This window comes from Rhamphochromis longiceps, linkage group LG15 (assembly GCF_057381845.1).
Source record: "Rhamphochromis longiceps isolate RC_006_pf linkage group LG15, R_longiceps_female_GT1.1, whole genome shotgun sequence".
Lineage (NCBI taxonomy): Eukaryota > Metazoa > Chordata > Actinopteri > Cichliformes > Cichlidae > Rhamphochromis > Rhamphochromis longiceps.
The window spans coordinates 42,530,067-42,551,320 of NC_140571.1; the positions used below are offsets into that span (position 1 = coordinate 42,530,067).

The 21,254-nt window shown below is 43.3% G+C and overlaps 2 protein-coding genes across 3 annotated transcripts in view; both read right to left on the reverse strand.

The window, feature by feature from the left end:
- The window catches only part of slc1a8a (solute carrier family 1 member 8a), a 31,981-nt gene extending 15,251 nt beyond the window's left edge, over positions 1-16,730 (reverse strand). Inside the window, exon 1 of the mRNA XM_085382247.1 lies at positions 16,482-16,730. Within this exon, the coding sequence (XP_085238373.1) occupies positions 16,482-16,730 (249 nt within the window). The remainder of the gene's footprint in view (positions 1-16,481) is intronic.
- A 2,473-nt stretch (positions 16,731-19,203) lies between these two features.
- Positions 19,204-20,552, reverse strand: LOC146653260 (uncharacterized). Of its 2 annotated transcripts, none has more exons than XM_085381200.1 (3): positions 20,439-20,552; positions 19,959-20,264; positions 19,204-19,833 (listed from the first exon to the last, which is right to left on the reverse strand). In XM_085381200.1, exons 1-3 carry the CDS (start codon positions 20,446-20,448, stop codon positions 19,646-19,648), a joined length of 504 nt encoding a protein of 167 aa, XP_085237326.1. In that variant the 5' UTR covers positions 20,449-20,552; the 3' UTR covers positions 19,204-19,645. The 2 variants fall into 2 exon arrangements, with proteins under 2 accessions (XP_085237326.1, XP_085237327.1); XM_085381201.1 differs by having other exon boundaries at positions 19,709-19,849; positions 19,978-20,264.
- Between the last annotated feature and the right edge of the window lie 702 nt (positions 20,553-21,254).

The window sequence follows — 21,254 nt, forward strand, 5'->3', positions numbered from 1 at the left end:
CAGCATCTTAACCGCTCATTACGCTGGTCTAACCGTTATCTATTAAACTATATAATACATATTATGCATTTCAACTTGCTCAAATTAAATCTTATACATTACAAACCTTGTTCCCCTGTCGACTGTAGCTAGAACCATTTGTCTTCGTACAATTTAACCATAATCTTCTCTCCCTTTTCTCCGTTAGTATTAGTTTTCCGTTTTCTTCCGTCTTTTTTGTACATCCAATTTTTACCGTTACATCATTCACTTCCGGTCACACAGGAAGTTACCAGAATAAAAGCACAAATGTTATATTACGTGAATATGCGCTAGCTTTACATATCCGCCGTTACACTCCCACCAAATTATTTGCTGTTACAAACAAAATAAAACACAAATAATTTCTAAACAGGTAACTTAACAATGATAATACCTTTGTATATGCAACAACAAATTTTCATTGCATTTTAACTGCTTAATGCATCTTACTTTTCACAACTTTCTAACAGTAGAATCAACTTATGAACTGGGCGTTCCACTGTAGACATCCTTTGCAAACGTTCACCCTTTTTACTAAGGTTTCTGTCTGCAAAGGTTACTTTGACCTTTCTCACAAGTCCATCTTCGTCTGTTATGGTGTCCACAACCCTACCAAGTCTCCATTGGGATCGTGGCAGTATTTCTTTCTTGTCCATCACTATGTCACCTACTTGCATATTCCTTTTAGCAGCATGCCATCTCTGCCGAACCCTGATGTTGTGAAGATACTCTCTCTTCCATCTGCTCCAAAATTGCTCCGTTAGGTATTGTACCTGACGCCATTGCTTCCGAGCATACAGATCCTCTTTAACAAACTGTCCTGGAGGAGGCAAAGCTGTTGTGGTTTTCATAGTTAGGAGATGATTTGGAGTTATTGGTTTCAAACAGTTTGGATCATTGAGATTGTCTGTCGTCAACGGGCGGCTGTTTACTATTGCAGCTGCTTCATAGAGAAAGGTTCTGAGTGATGAATCGGTGAGTCGTCTCTTTGCGAGAGCAAGTGTGGCGTTGAGGACGTTTCTCACAGTCCGAATTTGTCGTTCCCATACTCCACCTGCGTGGCTAGCATGGGGTGTGTTAAACACAAAATCACATTGTTTTTCAGATAGAAAGGTTGTCAGTTTTTCAGTGTCTATTTCATTCAGTGCTGCACACAGTTCATTTTTGGCACCTACAAAGTTAGTACCTCGATCACATTTTATTTGTCTGACAGAGCCTCTCAGAGCTATAAAGCACCTTAGTCCATTAATGAAAGCGTCCGTAGTCAGGTCTTCTAACATTTCTACGTGTACTGCTCGTAAATAGAAACAAATGAAAAGGAGAGCGTACCTTTTGTTTTCTTTTCTTGCTTGCTTGGTTAGGAACGGGCCGAAAACATCCATACCACAATATGTGAAAGGCGGAGAGTGTTCGACTCTTTCTGTGGGGAGATCTTTCATTTTTTGTCCTTCCACAGCTCTCCTTAGTCTCCGACATGTCACACACTGACGGATGTAGTCTGATACTGTTTGACTTAGCTTGGGAATCCAATAACCGCTGGACCGTATTTCGTTCATTGTGAAGCTCTTTCCTTGATGATTTATTCTTTCGTGACAGTGAGCGATTATGAGTTTTGTAGTATGATGGTCTCTTGGAATGACAGTTGGATGTTTGAATGTGTTAGGAAGCGATGAGTGTTGTAGCCTTCCTCCCACCTTGAGCACATTGTCTTCGTCCAAGAAAGGATCCAACTTGTAAATTTTGTTGCTCTCATGTAGTGCCTTTCCTTTGCTTAATGTCTTTATCTCATCTGAAAATGTTAGTCCTTGTAGGTTTTTGATAATCACCATTTCAGCGTTTTGTCTTTCAGTTACAGTGCTGAGTGACTTTGATTTGTCTCTGAGTAGGAACCGCTTGAGACGTGCTATGGCACTGACAGCATGTGACCAGGATGAGAACCTTGTGAGACGGTCACAGAGACTTCTGTGTTCTGTAGTTTGGCTGTTGAGTGTTTGCACGTTTCTCACCTCTGGATCTCCCACCAAAAGTTCAATAGACTCTTTAGTTGGAAGGTTTAACTTCTTTTCCCATAAGAACTGAGGGCCTGTGAGCCAGTTTGATGATAGCAGTTCCGCTACTGATGTGCTCCTTGATGTTATGTCAGCGGGGTTTTCACTCGTCGGTACATAGAACCATTGCTGTGGTGTAGTATTGTTTTGTGTCTCGCCTTCAGGTCCATTATCATCAATCTCTTTGGCATCACCCCTTTGTATAATGTCATTCATGTATGTGACATAGTCTCTTTTGTATTTTTCATCACGCATTGGTTTACATTTGAGCTGATTGAGTCTGCTCTCGGCGAGTTGTCTGTTATCTGGCATTTGTAGCCTTTCTTTAAATGGCAATGGCATTTCATAATGTCCCTTTTCTGCTTGTGTTATGCCTTGTTCAAGTTTCTCAAGAAACCTAAGGTCGTCTTGAGACACCGTCTTTTCGTTTATTTCGTTTTCTTTAAAGTCCCTTTCTAGTGCACGTATTGCATCTGCGGGAGTACATGGAGGCATTTCTTTAACAGTTATTCTGTGACAGAGACTCCTTGTTGTCTCTGATGCACTGCATGGCACTGAGTTGCCAACTATGCTCCATCCTAAATCAGTTTGGATGGCATATGGCTCATTGTCTTTACCCAAGAGTACTTGTCTAGGCGCCAGAGCTTGGGGACAAGTATAACCTATCAGGAGACTCACCTCACAACTGAGGAGCGGTGGGATCTCATCTGCAATGGACGACAAATGACTCCACAGTTTTGCCGTGTCACATGTTGGTATGTGTTCTCTATTTGCAGGTATGTAGTCCTTTGTGTAAGCAGTTGGGAGCCTTAGCACAGTTGCTGAATTGTAACCTCTCACTAGAAGATCACACACCTTTCCGCTGCTTACTACTGCATTTTTACCCATCATTGTGGTAAGTCTGAGTTTTACAGGGCACACATTTGCTTGCAGTTTCTGTGTTACATCCTGATCTATAAAAACAGTGTCGCTCTGCGTGTCTAGTAGCGCATAGACTAGTTTTTCCCTTTGTGGATTAGCAGCCGTTGAGACCCATACTGGGACTATCATGGAGGTGCTGACTGTGTGTTCTGCTCTAGCGACATTTAACGCTATGGCTGTTGCACTTTCAGGTGAGTTCCCTTGTGTTGCGTTGTCTATACTCACTTGAGCTTGCTTTTCTCTTTGCAGACTAATGCTGTAGTTCTCATCGTGAAGACAGGTCGGGTGTCTCTTAGAGCAGGTTTCACAAGTGAGGCGCCGTTTGCAGTCCTTAGCACTATGACCTTGCTTTAAACAACCATAACAATGTTTATTGTCCTTTACATGTTTCTTTTTCATTTCCAGGGTCATTTGCAGAAAGTTTGGGCACTTTATAAGTGGATGCAACTCTTGGCACAGTGTGCATGAAGAACTGTTGTATAGTTTAGTCTTTGCATCTCTTTCAGTTGTGTTAATGTTAAATACACTTGCCTTGTTTCTTTTGACTTCTTTTGTCATCATTTGTTTCCGGGGAGCGAAGTGCATGTATGGAAGTGACTGGGTTACATGCTACTTCTGCTTCAAGCGAGAGAAAGGAGGCAAATTCACTAAAGCTGGGGAATTCACCACCGCCCATGAGTATCTTTGTTACATGTCTGTTCCATCTTGTGTTTATCCAGTCTGGCAATTTATGCAACAGTTTCTGATTTTCTTCACAGTCATTGAGTATTTGCAGTCCTTTCACGTGAGGCATAGCAAGTGTGCATGCATTCACAAAATCAGCAAAGTTCCTTAGCCCATCAGCATCTCTCGACTGTATTTTAGGCCAACTAGATAACTTCTCTCTAAATGCCCTTTGTAGCACGAAAGGCTGGCCATACCTTTGGTTTAACTTTGCCCAAGCATCGTTATACGCTTCTTCATCATTTCTGAAGAAAGTCCCTTCAAGGCACTTGCGAGCTGAGCCAGTTACATACCTTTTCAGATAGTACAGTTTATCTGCTGCTGACATGCCAGTTTGTTCAATAAGTGACATGAAAGTGGATTTCCATTCAATAAATTTTATTGGCTCACCACTAAACATCGTTGGTTCTGGCGTGGGGAGTCTATTTATTCTTATGCTGTCTTGTACCGCCTGTGCAAGCTGGCTGACACTAGGAGGGGTTGTTGGCGCTGGTATGGAGTATGATGGTACAGTGTGTTTGGGTGTGTGCTCTGGGTTCACCTTTTCCATCTTAACTGAATATGCATCATCAAGTTGCGACAACTCTCTGTTGTAGGCGTCCAACCTGGCGCGAGCGGCTTCCACCTCCCTTTCGGCTTTCAGGCGTTCCAACTCTGATGTTTGAACTGCCATTTGTTTCTTATGCTCCTCTTCTAGAGCCTTTATCTTTTCCTTCTGTCTTTGTTCCTCTTGTACAATCTTGTACTCTGCCTCCTTTGCTGCTAGTTCTGCTGCTGCCTCTGCTCGTTTTGAAGCAAGATGTGAGGCTGAAGACAGTTGGCTATGTTTCGATGCTGCAGTTGAACCATAGATGGATTGGGCATAATCATGTTCTAATAGTCTGCGTAGACGTTTTCTTTCATATTCTCCATCAAAATCTCCATCTACACCGCTTGTTCTTTCCAGGATGACTTTCACGATGTCATGAGTAACTGCTTCACATGCATCGGTTTTTCTTCGTATGTCTGATGAAGGTGCAATGTGACTTCTCATTTCAGTGTACAACTTTAGCAGTTCATCTTTTCTTTGCTCTACATCATCTGCAAGATCTGCCATTTCTTTCTCTGAAATGTCCAACTTTAATCTTTCTCTTGTTTCTCGCACTCGTATTTTCCATTGTTCATAAAGAGTTAATAGTCTTTTTTCTTTTTTACTTATCTCTTCTTTCTGATAAGTTAGCATTTTTTCGGTTGGCACCTTGGCACTTTCTGAACGCCTTGGAATCGCAGAGTTACTTTGAGCTTTATCTTGTGGCTCATTTAATATTTGTTCTTTGTTTGCAAACTGTTCATTAATGTCTTCTTCTGAATCCTCCATTTTAACTTTATTTTCCTTATGCCTTTCGCCGTTTTGTTCTCTGACCTGCTTCTGCCATCTGCTGGACGTTGTGGGAATTGCCGTTAAACCTTGAGCCCTCGTGTTGTAGCAAAATGGCGGCGGTCAAGCTCTTACTGTAGCATCCAGTCGAACTGAGAAGGCCAGAACTGATGGTTGTTGAATGACCTTTATTATTCCTTGCCGTGTATCAGACAACGAACCAACGTAAGAGCTAGACAAACAAATGAAACAATTACCATATTATTCATGTACAGCATCTTAACCGCTCATTACGCTGGTCTAACCGTTATCTATTAAACTATATAATACATATTATGCATTTCAACTTGCTCAAATTAAATCTTATACATTACAAACCTTGTTCCCCTGTCGACTGTAGCTAGAACCATTTGTCTTCGTACAATTTAACCATAATCTTCTCTCCCTTTTCTCCGTTAGTATTAGTTTTCCGTTTTCTTCCGTCTTTTTTGTACATCCAATTTTTACCGTTACATCATTCACTTCCGGTCACACAGGAAGTTACCAGAATAAAAGCACAAATGTTATATTACGTGAATATGCGCTAGCTTTACATATCCGCCGTTACAGTGGGTAAGAACACCTCTTCCACCCTTGTGGTCAACACCGGTGCCCCTCAGGGGTGTGTTCTGAGCCCTCTGCTATACACTCTCTTCACCCATGACTGTATTTCCTCCTGCGCGTCCAATCTCATTGTTAAGTTTGCAGATGACACTACAGTGCTCGGACTTATTTCCAACAATGATGAGACAAACTATAGGACAGAGGTGCAACAACTAGAGTCATGGTGCCACGACAATAACTTGGTCTTAAACACCAAAAAGACCAAGGAGATCATTGTAGATTTCCGGAAGAGGGGTCATAACAACCATCTGCCTCTCTTCATTGGCAGTGAGGCGGTGGAGAGGGTGAGCAGTTTTAAATTCTTGGGGGTAACTGTGACCGAGGACCTGTCCTGGGGCAACCATATCACCTCAGTTGTACGGAAGGCCCAACAGCACCTCTACTACCTGAGGAGACTGCGGAGCGCACACATTCCCAGATCTCTGATGTTGAACTTCTACAACTGTGCCATCAGCAGCGTTCTGACGTATGGATTTCTAGTGTGGTTCCCCAGCTGCACCAAGGCCGATCAGCAAGCACTCCAGCGGGTGGTGAAGGAAGCTGGCAGAATTATTGGAACAAGTCTGCCAGAGATCAGTAATATCTTCCCCACTCGCTGTCTGAGGAGGGTGCACAGTATCCTGCAGGACCAACATCACCCTGCGCGCCACCTTTTCCATCTGCTGCCCTCAGGGAGAAGGTACAGGTCTATACAGGCCAGAACATCCAGACTGGCCAACAGCCTGTATCCACAGGCTGTGAGGCTCCTGAACTCTCTGCCCCCCTCTCACGGACAATAACCATATCCAACTTCTTAATAGCAATGAACTGGTCTGCATTGGTGCATCATATCTTTATTCTCTTCCCCCTCCTGCCCCCCCCCCCCTCCCCCTCTTTCTTAAATAGATAACTATCATATCTGATATCATATCTCACAGTACAATAATATTGAATGGGTTGCATTGTTGTATTTTGTCATGTTTCTCAGGTCTTTGTCTGAATTTCTACGAACATTATTGCTAAGGATTGTCTTATTGCATTGGAGTCACACTGGGTTAAATATGTACACTTGGGTTTTAAGGGGTATTTATTATTTTCTTCTTTTTTTTTTGGGTTGTATGGAAGCCCCAAACGCAATTTCATTGTTCTTGACAATGACAATAAATAAATAAATACTAAATACTTAAATAAAGATGACTTGACTGTAAGCTCTTATGAACAGGTTCTGATGAAAATTTGAGACTGAGTCTTTATCAGAAATCAAACACATCAGGTCCTCAATTCGGTCTCATCTGTTATAGACAAATTAAATTTAAACACCAAATAGTAACAACAACAACAACATGTCTGTGAAGGTTCTCAGTCATCCAGGTCATCGTAGTCAAAGGAGCTTGCAAAGAAAAGCGTCTGGACTTCTTTAAGTTACTTGAAGATGTTTCACCTCTCATCCGAGAAGCTTCTTCAGTTCTAAGGTCAAATGGTGGAGAGTCCCAGATATAAACATAGTGGGAGTTTCCCCCCAAAGAGGGACAAAGGACCCCCTGATGATCCTCTAATCGCCTGAGCCAAGGTGTGAAACTGGGTGTGGGTCCCAATCAGCCAGAGTTTCGGGTGAGTTCATTGTGTTAGTTAGGATGTTTGGATGTGTTTGCTGATATGACACAGACCAGTCGTGCTTTTGTTGCATCATTCCTGTCGTTCTCTTCTTTCACGTTTTTTGTTCAGTTTAGGACCAAGCTAAATGGTAGATGTAAAAGTAAATAAAACCAAAAAACATTCATTCCACAAGGATGCAAGAATAAATCTCTGTGTCATAACACATAATGCAAATACTGTGATTACTCTCAGCTTTCTAAAAATGCAGCTCATTCAAAATGTTTTTTTCCTGTTGTTTATTATTATTTTTTTTTATAAAACTGCTGTTAAAACTAAATTTATATAAAGTGCATTTAACTTAAAATGAAGAAGAAGTCTTTCACTTCAAATCAAATCAAATCAAATCACTTTTATTGTCACATCACATGTGCAGGCACACTGGCACAGCACATGCGAGTGAAATTCTTGTGTGCGAGCCCCACACAACAACACAAACGAGCAAAATACAAGAATGGCCAACCTGAAACTAATAAATATATGTACAATATATAATAGTGTATGCATTTCTGGATGTGTATACTAAATGTTTTCCTACGTGTGTGTGTGTGTGTGTGTGTGTGTATACACATTTTTACAAATTAAATAGTAAAAAAATAATAAAATAAAATATAAAAATATACAGAGTTGAATATGTGCAAAACAGCGGCATTACTGTACAGTATGGAGTGCATAATGTTGAAGTTCCAGTAGTGAAGCTGAGGTGTCTATGAAGTGTTCAGCAGTCTGATGGCCTGATGGAAAAAGCTGTCTCTCAGTCTGCTGGTACGGGACCGGATGCTGCAGAACCTCCTTCCTGATGGAAGTAGTCTGAACAGTTTATGGCTGGGGTGACTGGAGTCCTTGATGATCCTCCCCGCTTTCTTCAGGCAGCGCTTCCTGTAGATGTGTTGGAGGGAGGGAAGCTCACCTCCAATTATCCGTTCAGAGCACCGCACTACTCGCTGGAGAGCTTTGCAGTTGTAGGCGGTGCTGTTGCCATACCAGGTGGTGATGCATCCAGTGAGGATGCTCTCAATGGCACAGTGATAGAAGGTCCTGAGGATGCGGGGGCTCATGCCGAATCTTTTCAGTCTCCTGAGAAAGAAGAGGCGCTGCTGCGCCTTCTTCACTGTTTTGTTTGTGTGTACTGACCACGTAAGATCCTCAGCCAGATGTACTCCAAGGAACCGGAAGCTGCTCACTCTCTCCACAGCAGCGCCGTTGATGGTGATGGGGGTGTGTACTTCTCTGCACCTCCGGAAGTCCACTATCAACTCCTTTGTCTTTGCGACGTTGAGGGTGAGATGGTTGTCTTGACACCAGTGGGTCAGGGCGCTGACCTCCTCCCTGTAAGCCGTCTCATCACCGTTGGTGATAAGACCCACCACTGTAGTGTCGTCCGCAAACTTCACAATGATGTTGGAGCTGTTAGTGGCTGTGCAGTCGTAGGTGTAGAGTGAGTACAGGAGAGGGCTCAGTACACACCCCTGTGGAGCACCAGTGTTCAGTGTGATGGGGGATGAGGTGATGCTGCCCAGTCTGACCACTTGGCGTCTGTCAGACAGGAAGCTAAGGATCCAGCTGCAGAGGGAGCTGCTCAGTCCTAGATCCTGCAGTTTCCTGTCCAGCTTCGAGGGAACGATGGTATTGAATGCTGAGCTGTAATCTACAAACAGCATTCTCACATACGTGTCTCTCTTCTCCAGGTGTGACAGGGCAGTGTGTAGTGTCAGGGCTATGGCGTCATCAGTGGACCTGTTGTGGCGGTATGCAAACTGTAGAGGGTCCAGTGAGTCGGGTAGTGCAGAGCAGATGAAGTCCCTGACCAGCTTCTCGAAGCATTTGCTCACGATGGGGGTCAGGGCTACAGGTCGCCAGTCGTTCAATGAGGAGATGGTGGAGGATTTGGGTACAGGGACGACGGTGGCCACTTTGAAGCAGGCTGGGACTACAGACAGAGAGAGGGAAAGGTTGAAGATGTGCGTGAACACTCCAGCCAGCTGAGCCGCGCATGACTTGAGGACGCGGCCGGGAATCCCGTCCGGACCAGTAGCTTTGCGCGCGTTCACCTTCCTGAAGCACTTCCGCACATCCGCCTCAGACACACTGTCCGGTCTCATGGTGTTCGCTGTGTCGAATCTAGCGTAGAATACGTTTAGATCCTCACACAGAGAGGCCGTGGTCTGCGGTGTGCTGGTTTTCCCTCTAAAGTCTGTGATCGTGTTTAGTCCCTGCCACATACTCCGAGAGTTGTCAAACTGTTGCTCCACCCTGTCCCTGTACTCACGTTTGGCTGCTTTGATCGTCTTCCGGAGTTGGTAATGTGCGTGTTTGTAGTCCGATGTGTTCGCGGAGGCAAAGGCGGTGCTCCGTGCCGCCAGTGCCGCGCGAACATCTCCGTTAATCCAGGGTTTTTGATTTGGGAAGGATTTGACTGTTCTGGATGGGACGACATCTTCCACGCATTTCCTGATAAATCCACAGACTGAGTCTGTGTATTCATCAATGTCCCTAGCAGCCACGTGAAACATTTCCCAGTCCGCGTGATCAAAACAGTCCCGCAGCGCAGACTCCGATTGGTCCGTCCAACAGTGCACCGCCCTCCGGGTTGGAGCTTCCTGTTTCAGCTTCTGCCTGTAGGCGGGCAGGAGCAGGATGGAGCAGTGATCTGATTGGCCGAATGGGGCGCGGGGGAGGGCTTTGTACGCATCCCGGAAAGAGGTGTAGCAGTGGTCCAGAAGCCGTTCTCCACGCGTGTTAAAATGGATGTGTTGGTGGAGTTTGGGTGAGACTTTCTTTAGGTTTCCTTTATTAAAGTCTCCGGCTGTGATAAACGCTGCCTCTGGGTGTGCGGTTTCCTCGCTGCTGATCGCGCTGTACAGTTCCCTGAGTGCACGGTCAGTGTCGGCTTGTGGGGGAATGTAAACAGCCGTAATAATCACTGCTGTAAATTCCCTCGGTAGCCAGAATGGCCGGCACTTAATCATCAGGTACTCCAGGTCCGGTGAGCAGAAGGATTTGACCGGGTGCACGTTCGCATAATCACACCAGCTGTTGTTGATCATGAAACACACACCACCGCCTCTGCTTATCCCAGTAAGATCCTGTGACCTGTCCGCGCGGTGCACAGAGAACCCCGGTAGTTGTATTGCAGAGTCCGGTACCTTGTACCTTCAGTATTCTCTCATAAGTTTGCAGGATTGACATTATTTTATTTGTCATTTATGTTTGTGGAATTTAAAGGAATTTGAAATGTACATTGTGCCTGGGTTTAGAGTGTCTGGAAGAGAGTCCTGTCTCAGTCAGTTATAGATGATGTGAGAGGGCGGGTGTGTGTGTTTAGGGCACGGATGGCTTGGGGATAGAAGCTCCTCTTGAGTCTCTCTGTCCTTGCCCGGAAGATGCGGAACCTTCTACCAGATTGCAGAAGTTGGAACAGTTTGTTGCCTGGATGGGACGGGTCCTTCAGTATCTGCGCTGCTCTAGTCCGGCATCTCCTGGTGTAGGTGTCCTGAAGCGGGGGGAGAGCAATCCTGCAGCAGCGTTCTGCTGTACGGATCACTCTCTGGAGAGCTTTTTGGTCCTTCACACAGCTGTTCCCAAACCACGATGTCATGTTCTGTGTGAGGATGCTCTCCACAGCGCCTGTATAGAAGATCCTGAGGATCTTTGGAGAGACCCTGAACTTCCTCAGTTGTCGTAGGTGATACAGGCGCTGCCTAGCCTTTTTGGTCTGGACCTGAATGTGGGCAGCCCATGTCAGGTCTGAGGAGATGTGGACACCAAGATACTTGAAGGACTGCACCCTCTCCACTGGAGCTCCATTGATGATAATGGGCTTGTAGTCTCTGTGCTGACCCCTTCTGAAGTCCACCACCAGCTCCTTGGTCTTGCCGACGGTCAGCTGGAGGTGGTTGTCCTGGCACCATGATCCCAGATTCCTCACTTCATCCATGTAGGCCGCCTCATCGTTGTTGGAGATGGCACCCAACACCACTGTGTCGTCAGCAAACTTCACAATGGTGTTGGAGCCATGGGTGGCCACACAGTCTGAAGTGTAGAGGGAGTAGAGCAGTGGCGAGAGGACACATCCCTGTGGTGCTCCTGTGTTGATGGTGATGCTGTTAGAGACGCATCTACCCACCCTCACCACCTGAGTTCTGCCAGTGAGGAAGTCCAACACCCATGCACACAGACGGCTGTTAAGTCCCAGTTCCCTCAGCTTTGTGAACAGTCTGCAGGGCACTTAAGTCTAGCTGAGAGGGATCAATTCTTCTCAGAAAGACCATTCACACACAAACGGAACTATTTTTAACAAACACAGACTCTGAAGTGCATGTGCTCATAGGTCACAGTTTTAGTTCACATAACCGAGTAGTTTCGTTGGGTTTTCTGAATCTGCAGACACACAGATTGACAGTGATGGAAAATCACATCAACATTTTCAGATTAAGTTAATCTCAGTTAACTTTAAAATCTTTGTTTGATTTGTGAAACAAGACACAGAGGTGTCATTCTGATCATGCTTGCAACAATTAATGTAAACAGTTTTATTTCTCATCTGTAACTTTAATCTTTCTAGATGAACATTTTTAACCGAGTTGGTTTTATTTATTAACATTATATTAGAAGAGTATAATTAGTAACTGTTAAACAATCGCTTAAGAACTTATCCTATGATTTCGTGTTGAAATGTAAAAACTGATGAAAAAAAGATGAATGAAAAAAACTCATGTTGTATTCTGAATATGAAAATAACCAACGGTGATCAAAGTGAGCCATTATTATTATTATGTTTATACTATCATAGAGTTGTTTTGGTTATATTTACAGTAAGATGCTCAGAGGCTGCACAAACAGCTTTGTTTTAACTGTTTCTTTTAAAAGCTCAGAGAGAAGGAGCCCTCTGAGAGCATGAGAGGCACTCCTTACATGGACGGATTAACGTTGGTGGATTTGGACTGGCTGCTCTTAAAGCTCTGTGACACTGTTTTTCTTCAACTACAGTGTATCCTCCAGAGAATTAAAAGGCCAGAGACCTCTACATTTCTTGGAAAAGTTCCCCTCAACATGGAAACTTAACAGACCAGTTGTGCTGAAATTAAGTGGCACTGCATATCCTGCATATCCTGCATATCTGCATCTCTGAAACTGCACGGTGCTCGATTTATCTGTAATCCTATGAGTATCAGGTTGAAATGTAAAAACAGCTATTTATTATGCTAAGTACATTAAGCTTTGCAACCAGACATGCTCAAACTCCTGCAAAGACAAAATGAAATATTCTATTTGATATATGTCCTCAGTATAATGGATTGCATTTATGTAGTGCTTTTTGAGACCCTCAAAGCGCTTTACAATGCCACTATTCATTCACTCTCACATTCACACGCTGGTGGAGGCAGCTACAGTTGTAGCCACCACTGCCCTGGGGCAGACTGGGGCAGTGGCCAACACCAGTAGGCGGTAGGGTGAAGTGTCTTGCCCAAGACATCAAAACAGTTTGATCATCTTTGCTCTGCAGCAGTAGATTTGCTGTTTAAGTGTAAACACATATCTGGATAATTAGCTTCTGATACAAACTTTAGTTTTCCCTTTTATCTCTCTTTGGTGTGCATATTCATCGTTTAACAGTAAGAACTCATTGGACAATGTAAAAACGAATCTTGTTATGAAATGACATTTGTTTAATTTTATTTTTTAAACGTTCATATAGTTCTTCACAGAGCTGACCGGAACCATTACCTGTGCTGGGTTAACATGTTACAAAGTAACTTGTTACTGTTATCCATAATTACGTTACAGTTACAGTTATACTGACACTTGTGTTATAAAGCTTCCTAAGTTATCTGCATGCTGCATATAGAAAGCATAAAAGGACAGAAAAACTTCATTCTTCTGTTAGAGAAATTTGGGGTTTTGCAAGCATCTGCAGAGATACTGTGCAATCATGAAGCTAGGCAACACCCCAGAGTGATGTCACGGCTGAGTAATTTGGGAAATGCAGTAATGCAGTAATGTAACACATTACTGTATTAAATTTAATAATCACATTATAGTTACAAGTATGTTGTTGTTGTGTTACACAGGTTCTGATCAGGAGATCAGAAAGATCTGATCAGAAAGAAACATCAATCATGTCTTTGTCAGCTACCAGCTGACTTCAGTTTCTGTGCAAAGAAAAAAAAACTTTTGAAATGAAGCCATGGACACTACTTTTACTTTCAATGCACAAAAGGCCAAGGGCGCGATGGTGAAGAGCAAGCTGCGTCCAGGACAGAAGCAACTGCGTTTATACTACTAACACACACGGGCTCCTTGCAAGCTGCACAGACAGCATATTTACACAAAACTAAAGTGCTGAGTGTGTGTCGACCCCAGGCCAGCAGACAGAGCCCAAACTGAAGGCAACAGAAGCAAGGACGAGCCTTTCTGCCTCTTCATGTTGCTACAGTAGAATCGCTGCAGTGACTTCTTTGAAGTCCCTTTGAGCATGTAATAATGTTGTTGGGATGTTGTTATGAGTAATTCTTGAGAGTAATTCAGTAATAATATATAATACAGATCTTTTAAAAAAGAAGGAATAATTTAAAATACATTACTTTTTTTCTTAGAGTGCCCCAACACTGGGATTGTACAAGAAAATGTGAGTGAAATGTAAACCATAAATTCAAGTGTCACATTTTTACTACGTTTAGTTTCATTAAAACAGTGATTAAAGAAACCTAAACCTAACTGGACTAAACTATCCAAACGCTGGAACTGACAACTTTTCTCTCTTTCTTACCTTCAGCTGTGTCCTTCACTCTCCTTAATGAGAGATATATAATCCAGTAAGCAAGAAAAATTTGATATGAACTAGAAACTAAGAAGCACAACCTATATTACTATGTTGCTAATCAATCACATATAAAAACAATTTTCACTGTCCTTTATTTCTCCCCAGAGATGCTCTGTTGGGTTCAGGCCTGGACTTGTGGTGGGTTTCATTCTGGATCTAGCCTGGCCTGGACTTTCAGTTTTCCTGAAGCCTGTCTTTTTCTTTCTTGTTTACAGTAATGACTGTGTCAAATTCCCTGTGAATTATTCTTCAGGTTTGTCACACTTTTTAAAAAAAAAATCTGGTTCTTCTTGTAGAACATAGCAAACTTGGCAGTGCTGGAGAAGTATAGTTGCTGCACATTATCACTTTTCATGCCCCTTCAGAGACTTAGGCTGTAAATAAAGAGTTATCTTGTTGAAATGTAAATGCTGAAATGTTTTTAAAATCAGGATTTATTTTCCTACATCCATCTTTCCCTCTCTAATAGTGGGTCTCCCATTTGCTGCTGCAAAAGAACGATCACCACCACAGAAGCCTACAACAATGATGTCTTCTGTAAAGTTCACCAGTCTTCGTAAAGGAACTCTGGATCTCATTCAAGGTGTGCGAAAGGGTCGTGAGGTGACTGTTTTTGGCACTATTTAATTAAAACTGAACTGAATTCAAGGAAACTGATTCAGTTCATTTCACTGTTATAGTGCCAGTTTACACCAGCAGTCAGTTACCAACGTAGTCTTTACACTCTGATTTTAAATTCAATTTTGGCTTAAATAGGGATCAAAGGAAGAGAAACCAGTACGGGAGAAGTCCCTGTCAGTACTCACAGCAGTATTCTAGATCAACTGAAAGGAGCTTTTAATAATAATGAATTACAATAGTACAGTCTAGAAATAAAAAACGCATAACTAGCGAGTTTTCAGCATCACTCAAAGACAACATGTTTGTCTTTGAGTGATGCACTAACTAAACATCACAAATAATAGAAGATATAATAGCAGAGAGCCCTACATGCTACTTTAATATGTGTGTTAAAGGACATGTCCTGGGCATAAGCAACTCCAAGATTCTTCAAAGTGTTACTGGGGCCTTATAAATATAATAACTCCAGTTTTACCTGAATTCAGCAAATTAGAGGTAATCCAGGCCTTTGTGTTTTTAAGACATTCCTGCAATTCAACTAGTTCATTTGTATCTTCATAGATAAAGTATCATCTGCATAGCAATGAAAATGTATGTTTTCTAATAATATTGTGTAAGGGAAGCCTGTATAATATGTGTGTCATTTAAACAATAATGGTTCCAGCACAGAACCCTGAGGGACTCCTTAACTAACTTTTGCGTGCAGAGCTTTTCTCATTTACATGCAAACTGGAGTCTATTAAACAGACATGATTTCATTTAATGGAAGACTTAATTTCTGTAGCAAAATAAAGTAGTTTGTATCCGCAATCTCGTTCTTTCAGTCACTACCCACAGCTCATGACCACGGGTGAAGGTAGGGACATGGATTGATGGGTAATTTGAGGACTTTGCTTTTACACTCAGCTCTCTCTTCATCACGATGGACCGGTACAGCGTCCGCATCACTGCAGCTGCAGCACCAATCCGTCTGTCGAGCTCCCGTCACTCGTGAACAAGACCCCGAGATACTTGAACTCCTCCACTGGAGTTTAGGAGAAGTGGAGGAGAAGACTCCAACCTTTGTATTAAAATATCAAAAGTTCAGCAGTTTTTTTTTCAGTTTTTTGATTTATCTTCTTTTTTATGTTATTATATGTTGTTAATTTGGTAACTCTTCCATCCCTCTCTGCTACTGTGTGTTTTGCATACTTTTTACTTAATTCCACAAAAAATATATAAAATAAACAGAAAACAAAACAAAACCAACCAAACAAACCAAAAAAAAGTAATCAACACAGAAGCTGAAATTTAAATTTAAAAAGATATATCGCAATAAATCGAGGCACGAAGCAACGTAAAGACATTTGAAATAAAAATATCAACACAAAGCTTTAGGTTATTTTAAATATTACCTTCAGCTTCACAGGAAAATGTAAACATAGAAGCTGAAATTTTACATCCTAACAGAGTGTTTAAAGGCAGCTACTGAGCAGAAAGCTGAGAGAAGTAATTAACAGGAAAAGTGTTGGACAGTATCAATACAGGAGCTTAAAGGTGAGCTCCTGGCAGCACCACTGAAGGTGACTTAACAGGATATTTGAAGGAAAGAAGCCCAGTCGACATAATGACGTGATGTAAATGTGAAGCTGAGAGTTTAATGGCATGCTGTTTGCTGTAAGGTGAACAGTACCTGTGTAGACATCTGACTTCCTCTCAACATAAAGCCTAGCGTGCAGCCGGTGATCACAGAGATGACTGACAGCGTGAGCAGCCCATTCCTCTTAAAGAAATTCTTCACCGTCCTCAGGTCCCCCTTCACTGTCTTCAGGAGGAAAGTCTTCATTTGGTCCCCCATCGTCTTCTCTGCATTTCCAGGCGCGTACGAGCTGCTGTCAGAGCGCACCTCCTCCTCAACGTTCGGTAACAGAAGTTCCTCCATACCTGTGAAGATCTGAGTGTTTATATGTGTGGCTGGCAGGCAGACAAACCTGTGAGACCCAACCCTTTCCACTAAAGGATTAAATGATCACTGATCAGCAACAAGGTAGCTCTGCAGACAGCCTGCAGACTTACAGGACTAAGAGGCTTAAAGAGGTGGAGGAAATATCACAGGCCTTTGGCATCTGGTCCTGCTGCTAGACTCAATCGTGTTGTTGTTGTTTCGGTTTTACACCTTTTGGCAAAAGAGTCTGGGTGAGCATGGGTCAGAGGAACCTTCAGCTTTAGGAAAAGCTGCTGGACTCTCAAAAAGCTTTCACTTTGAAGTCTCAAATCAGGGTCAGGGTGACTGCACGTGACGGAAGGAAATGTTAATGAACCTGTTGGTCAATGAATCTTCATTAACAACTATATTTACTCCAGAGTTCAGTCTCGATTTCTTTGGTCGGACGTTTAACATTCACATGCACCTACGTTTTTTTTAAGGCCCAAATCTTTCGAACACATTTATAAATCAAGAGGCTTCATTTTGTCTTAAGACAGGAGGCCACTTTATTAGCAAACATCTAATCAGCCAATCACATGGCAGCAACCCAATGCTTTTAAGTGCTGAAGTTTAAGCCAAGCATCATGTTGTGAAGAAAGAAAAAACAAACAAACACTGTTCTCAAAGTTTGTGTGCTTTTGCAGTTTTTTATTTGGAGCTCTTGGAGTTTAGATTATGTAGAATCCCCATGAGAGTAAACTGGGAGATGTTTTTCCAGTAGCAGGACCTGCAGTCTGTGGGTTTAAGGGTTGAGCTGAGAACAGCAGTGGGCCCTGATCTCTCTCTGAGCTTCTATGAAACTTGCTGATTGCTTTTAAAAGCAGCTAAAAAGTCATCTTTTAAACTTGCTTCTTGGTTAGCTGCGACCTGCTGGAGCGGGGGGGGGGGGGGAGGAGGAGGAGTTGGCCGTCCGACTGCGGTCTGGAGTGTGGGGCCTCCCTGCTGCTGCGGAGTCGGGGCGGTCTGCTTCTCCCCACTGCAGGGAAAAGGGTAACACCACCTGGGTCTGGGTGCAGTTCCCCCTCCAGGGGCAAGGGTACCTAGACCCGGTTTGTAGAGTACGCTTGGGGAGTGTGATCGTGTGTACAGCGTCTCTTCATGTCTGTCTCCACGTTGGTTGAGTGTGGAGTAAGTGCATATGAGAGCATGAGGGGGGGAATGGATGTTTGTGTCTGTGTGTGCCTGTATGTCTGTGTCTATATGTCAGGTTGGGTGTCAGGCGCCACCTCTCTGGGGACATCTCAGGCCCTCCAAGGTTTGGAGGCCTATCTCCACCCACCACCACTTCCCCTGCCAGTGGCGGACTCCCTCAGGTGTCGGTGCGTTGATGGTTCTTTGTGTCCGGGGGTGGGCGTCCAGGTACACACCGGCTCACTCCTTGGTGGCTGCTTGTCAGGGCCTGGAGCCTGGGGCTCACTCGGGCCACTTTGGAGGTGGGGTGCCCCCGGCCTCTCGGCCTGGGGCTCGGTCACTCAGGCACAGCTGGCTGCCGGCGGAGCTCACGGGCACGTCACTGCAACCCCCCCTGGCTTCTGCTCCGCGGCTGCTGAGTGAGCCCTCATCTGGGACTCTCCTCAGCTCTTTCTGGGACAGTGGCGCGGCTGCCCCTCTGTTGGTCTTCCTTGGTCTCTTGTGTTCTGGGGGCCTCTGGATGTCTGGAGTCTTGATCTCCATATCTGCTTCATGCCCTGGAGGACGGGGCTGTGGCCCCCCCACACCCTCTAGCAGATCATTACATGAAGGAACCTTTTAAAAACAAGCGCGCTCACGCTCACAGGTGTACACACGGGTGATCACACACACAAACTACACCCTTTTTGGCTCCTACCTCAAAGCACACTGTGTTCTGTTGATCTTATGTGCTGCACAATAATGTTTAACATTTAGTATTTACTGTCATATTCCCATATATCATCGTGATGTTGTTTATTATGTTGCTCTATTTTTTCTGCTTGTTTTCTCTTTTTTCTTTCTCAACAGGTGATCCAGGTGATTGATTTATGTATGTTTTGTCTGCTTATTTAGTTGGTTTTTGTTTTTTGCCCTTTATCCCCGTCCCTCTTCTCCGCTGTTTTTTTTCCTCCTCTTCATTTCTCCCTTTTCTTTTCCTCATTCAAGTCTGTGAAAATTGAAAAGTGAAAATTAAAAAAATAAATAAAATAAACAATAAAAGGTGAATCAAATGGACCATTACGGCAAGGCTGGGATGGTAAATTTGGTAAAGTAAATCCGTTGGGCATCTTTCTTTGCCTTTAGACAACAATTCTGATGCAAAAGAGCCAAACGGGACAGGAAAAAAAAGAAAAAGAAAAAAAAAACTTGCTTCTTGGTGACTTTTTCTGTTTTGATGTTCTACCATTTTTGTTGTGAAGCAGTTCGTGATATTTATCTTGAAACATGCTATATAATAAAAATTTGACTGTACTTTAGTTAATACACAAGAACAAGCACAGTGAGTATTACATTAATTCAGAGACAAAATGTTAACAATACAAAGATGTTAACAGCGTACTTCCCGCTGTAACGGCCATAAAGGACATTTTATAGATAGACAGACATTTTGCTTTAAGTGAGAAACAGCAATAAGAATCTAAAGGCACCGACTGAACAAAGCTCAGTTTTTATTGCAGTGCAGAACTGGTGAAGAAGAGTATGTTCTTCACATGCACTATGTTAGACATGAAAAGCAGAGGGCAGTAGAGGCACATTAACTCTAACCAGTTGAAAGCAAGAAGGTTTATTATTAACTGCTCCTGTTTCATTCAAGTGAAGACGCACAAACGTCATGCTTGTTGTCCATTTGCTGGCGGAAGAGTTTGTTTGCCAGTTCCTTCTGTTCTGGTGTGGTCAGATACTTGTTGAGCAGCGCTTTATAGTGCTGTTCTGGGTGGCCGCACATGTTGGACATCTTCCAGGTGAAGTATGCGCTGCAGCAGTTCTCGTTGAGCTGATTGGCTAGCCACAGCCACAGCCTGGAGCAGGGAAGCAGAGCCACGGCGAATCTGATTCTCCATGATGTCTTTGTAATCAGACAAGTACTTTTTCATGGCAGGGGTTGGTTAATGATTGACACACTGTGTGGATGTGACAAGTAGATTTAATTATTGACACAGGTTAAATATAAATTGTAGCAATGACTTCAAAACAGTAACATTCCAGTTAAATAGAGAAATGTTAAAGGAGGTTGCTGAAGGTTTCTTACATTGAGGTTAAATTCCTTTAACGTGCTTTCAGCATACGTCTTGTAGCTTTCACACCTATCCTCCATGAAATCGTGGAGGTCCTCGGGGACCTCGACTTTGTTTCTCATCTCATCCAACATGTCTGTGACCACCACCAGATAGTTGATGTCTTGGATTATGAATTTGACATAGTTGTCTGCCTGCAGGTCTCCAAGCTGCATGTGCTGTAGACACGGTGTATGCAGCGTGTGCTCAGCAATGTCCTGGTTACTGACCCACAGGTATTCATAGACATCAATGTTATTAACTGTGGGGGAGAATTTTAAACAGAATTAACCGAAATTCACATTTGCAACTACGTTACAACACATTTATAACCGAAACAGCCACTTCATATTTTGACAGTTATTTTCTTTTTGTCTGTTTTGAGGGTTTTTGCAGTTTTTCAGTGAGCAGATTGAAATATAAAGACATTTCTTACCTGATTCCATCTCAACGTATCACTCGGACGCTGCAGCACAGTCACACAGCAGGAAGCTTCTTCAAAGGTTAAGAATGTCAGACTGATACTGGATTCACAGTTTTGGTGAGTGGGTGTTTCCTAAACTGTGGTGTAATTTAATACATTTTCACTTCATGTTCTAACACCTTAGATGAGTCTTCTTTTCTTTTCAAGGTTCAAGGTTCTTTATTTGTCACATGCATAGTTATACAAGTATAACACACAGTGAAATGTAGCCTGACACGCTCCTCGACATGTGCAAAAATTGGGGGGGGGGGGGGGGGTGTGTGTGTGTGTGTGTGTGTGTGTGTGTGTGTGTGTGTGTGTGTGTGTGTGTGTGTATATATATATATATATATATATATATATATACACATATAGTATATACACTGGGTGAATGTGCAGTAGTAGCAGCAGCAAGCAGGTGAATTCTGTACATTAATATGAATAGATATCTGACTATTTTACAGGATAGACGATATAAACATATTTAAATTTAAAGGAATTGAAATGTACATTGTGCCTTGGTTTAGTGTCTGGAAGAGTCCTGTCTCAGTCAATTATAGATGATGTGAGAGGGCGGGTGTGTGTGTTTAGGGCACGGATGGCTTGGGGATAGAAGCTCCTCTTGAGTCTCTCTGTCCTTGCCCGGAAGATGCGGAACCTTCTACCAGATTGCAGAAGTTGGAACAGTTTGTTGCCAGGATGGGACGGGTCCTTCAGTATCTGCGCTGCTCTAGTCCGGCATCTCCTGGTGTAGGTGTCCTGAAGCGGGGGGAGAGCAATCCTGCAGCA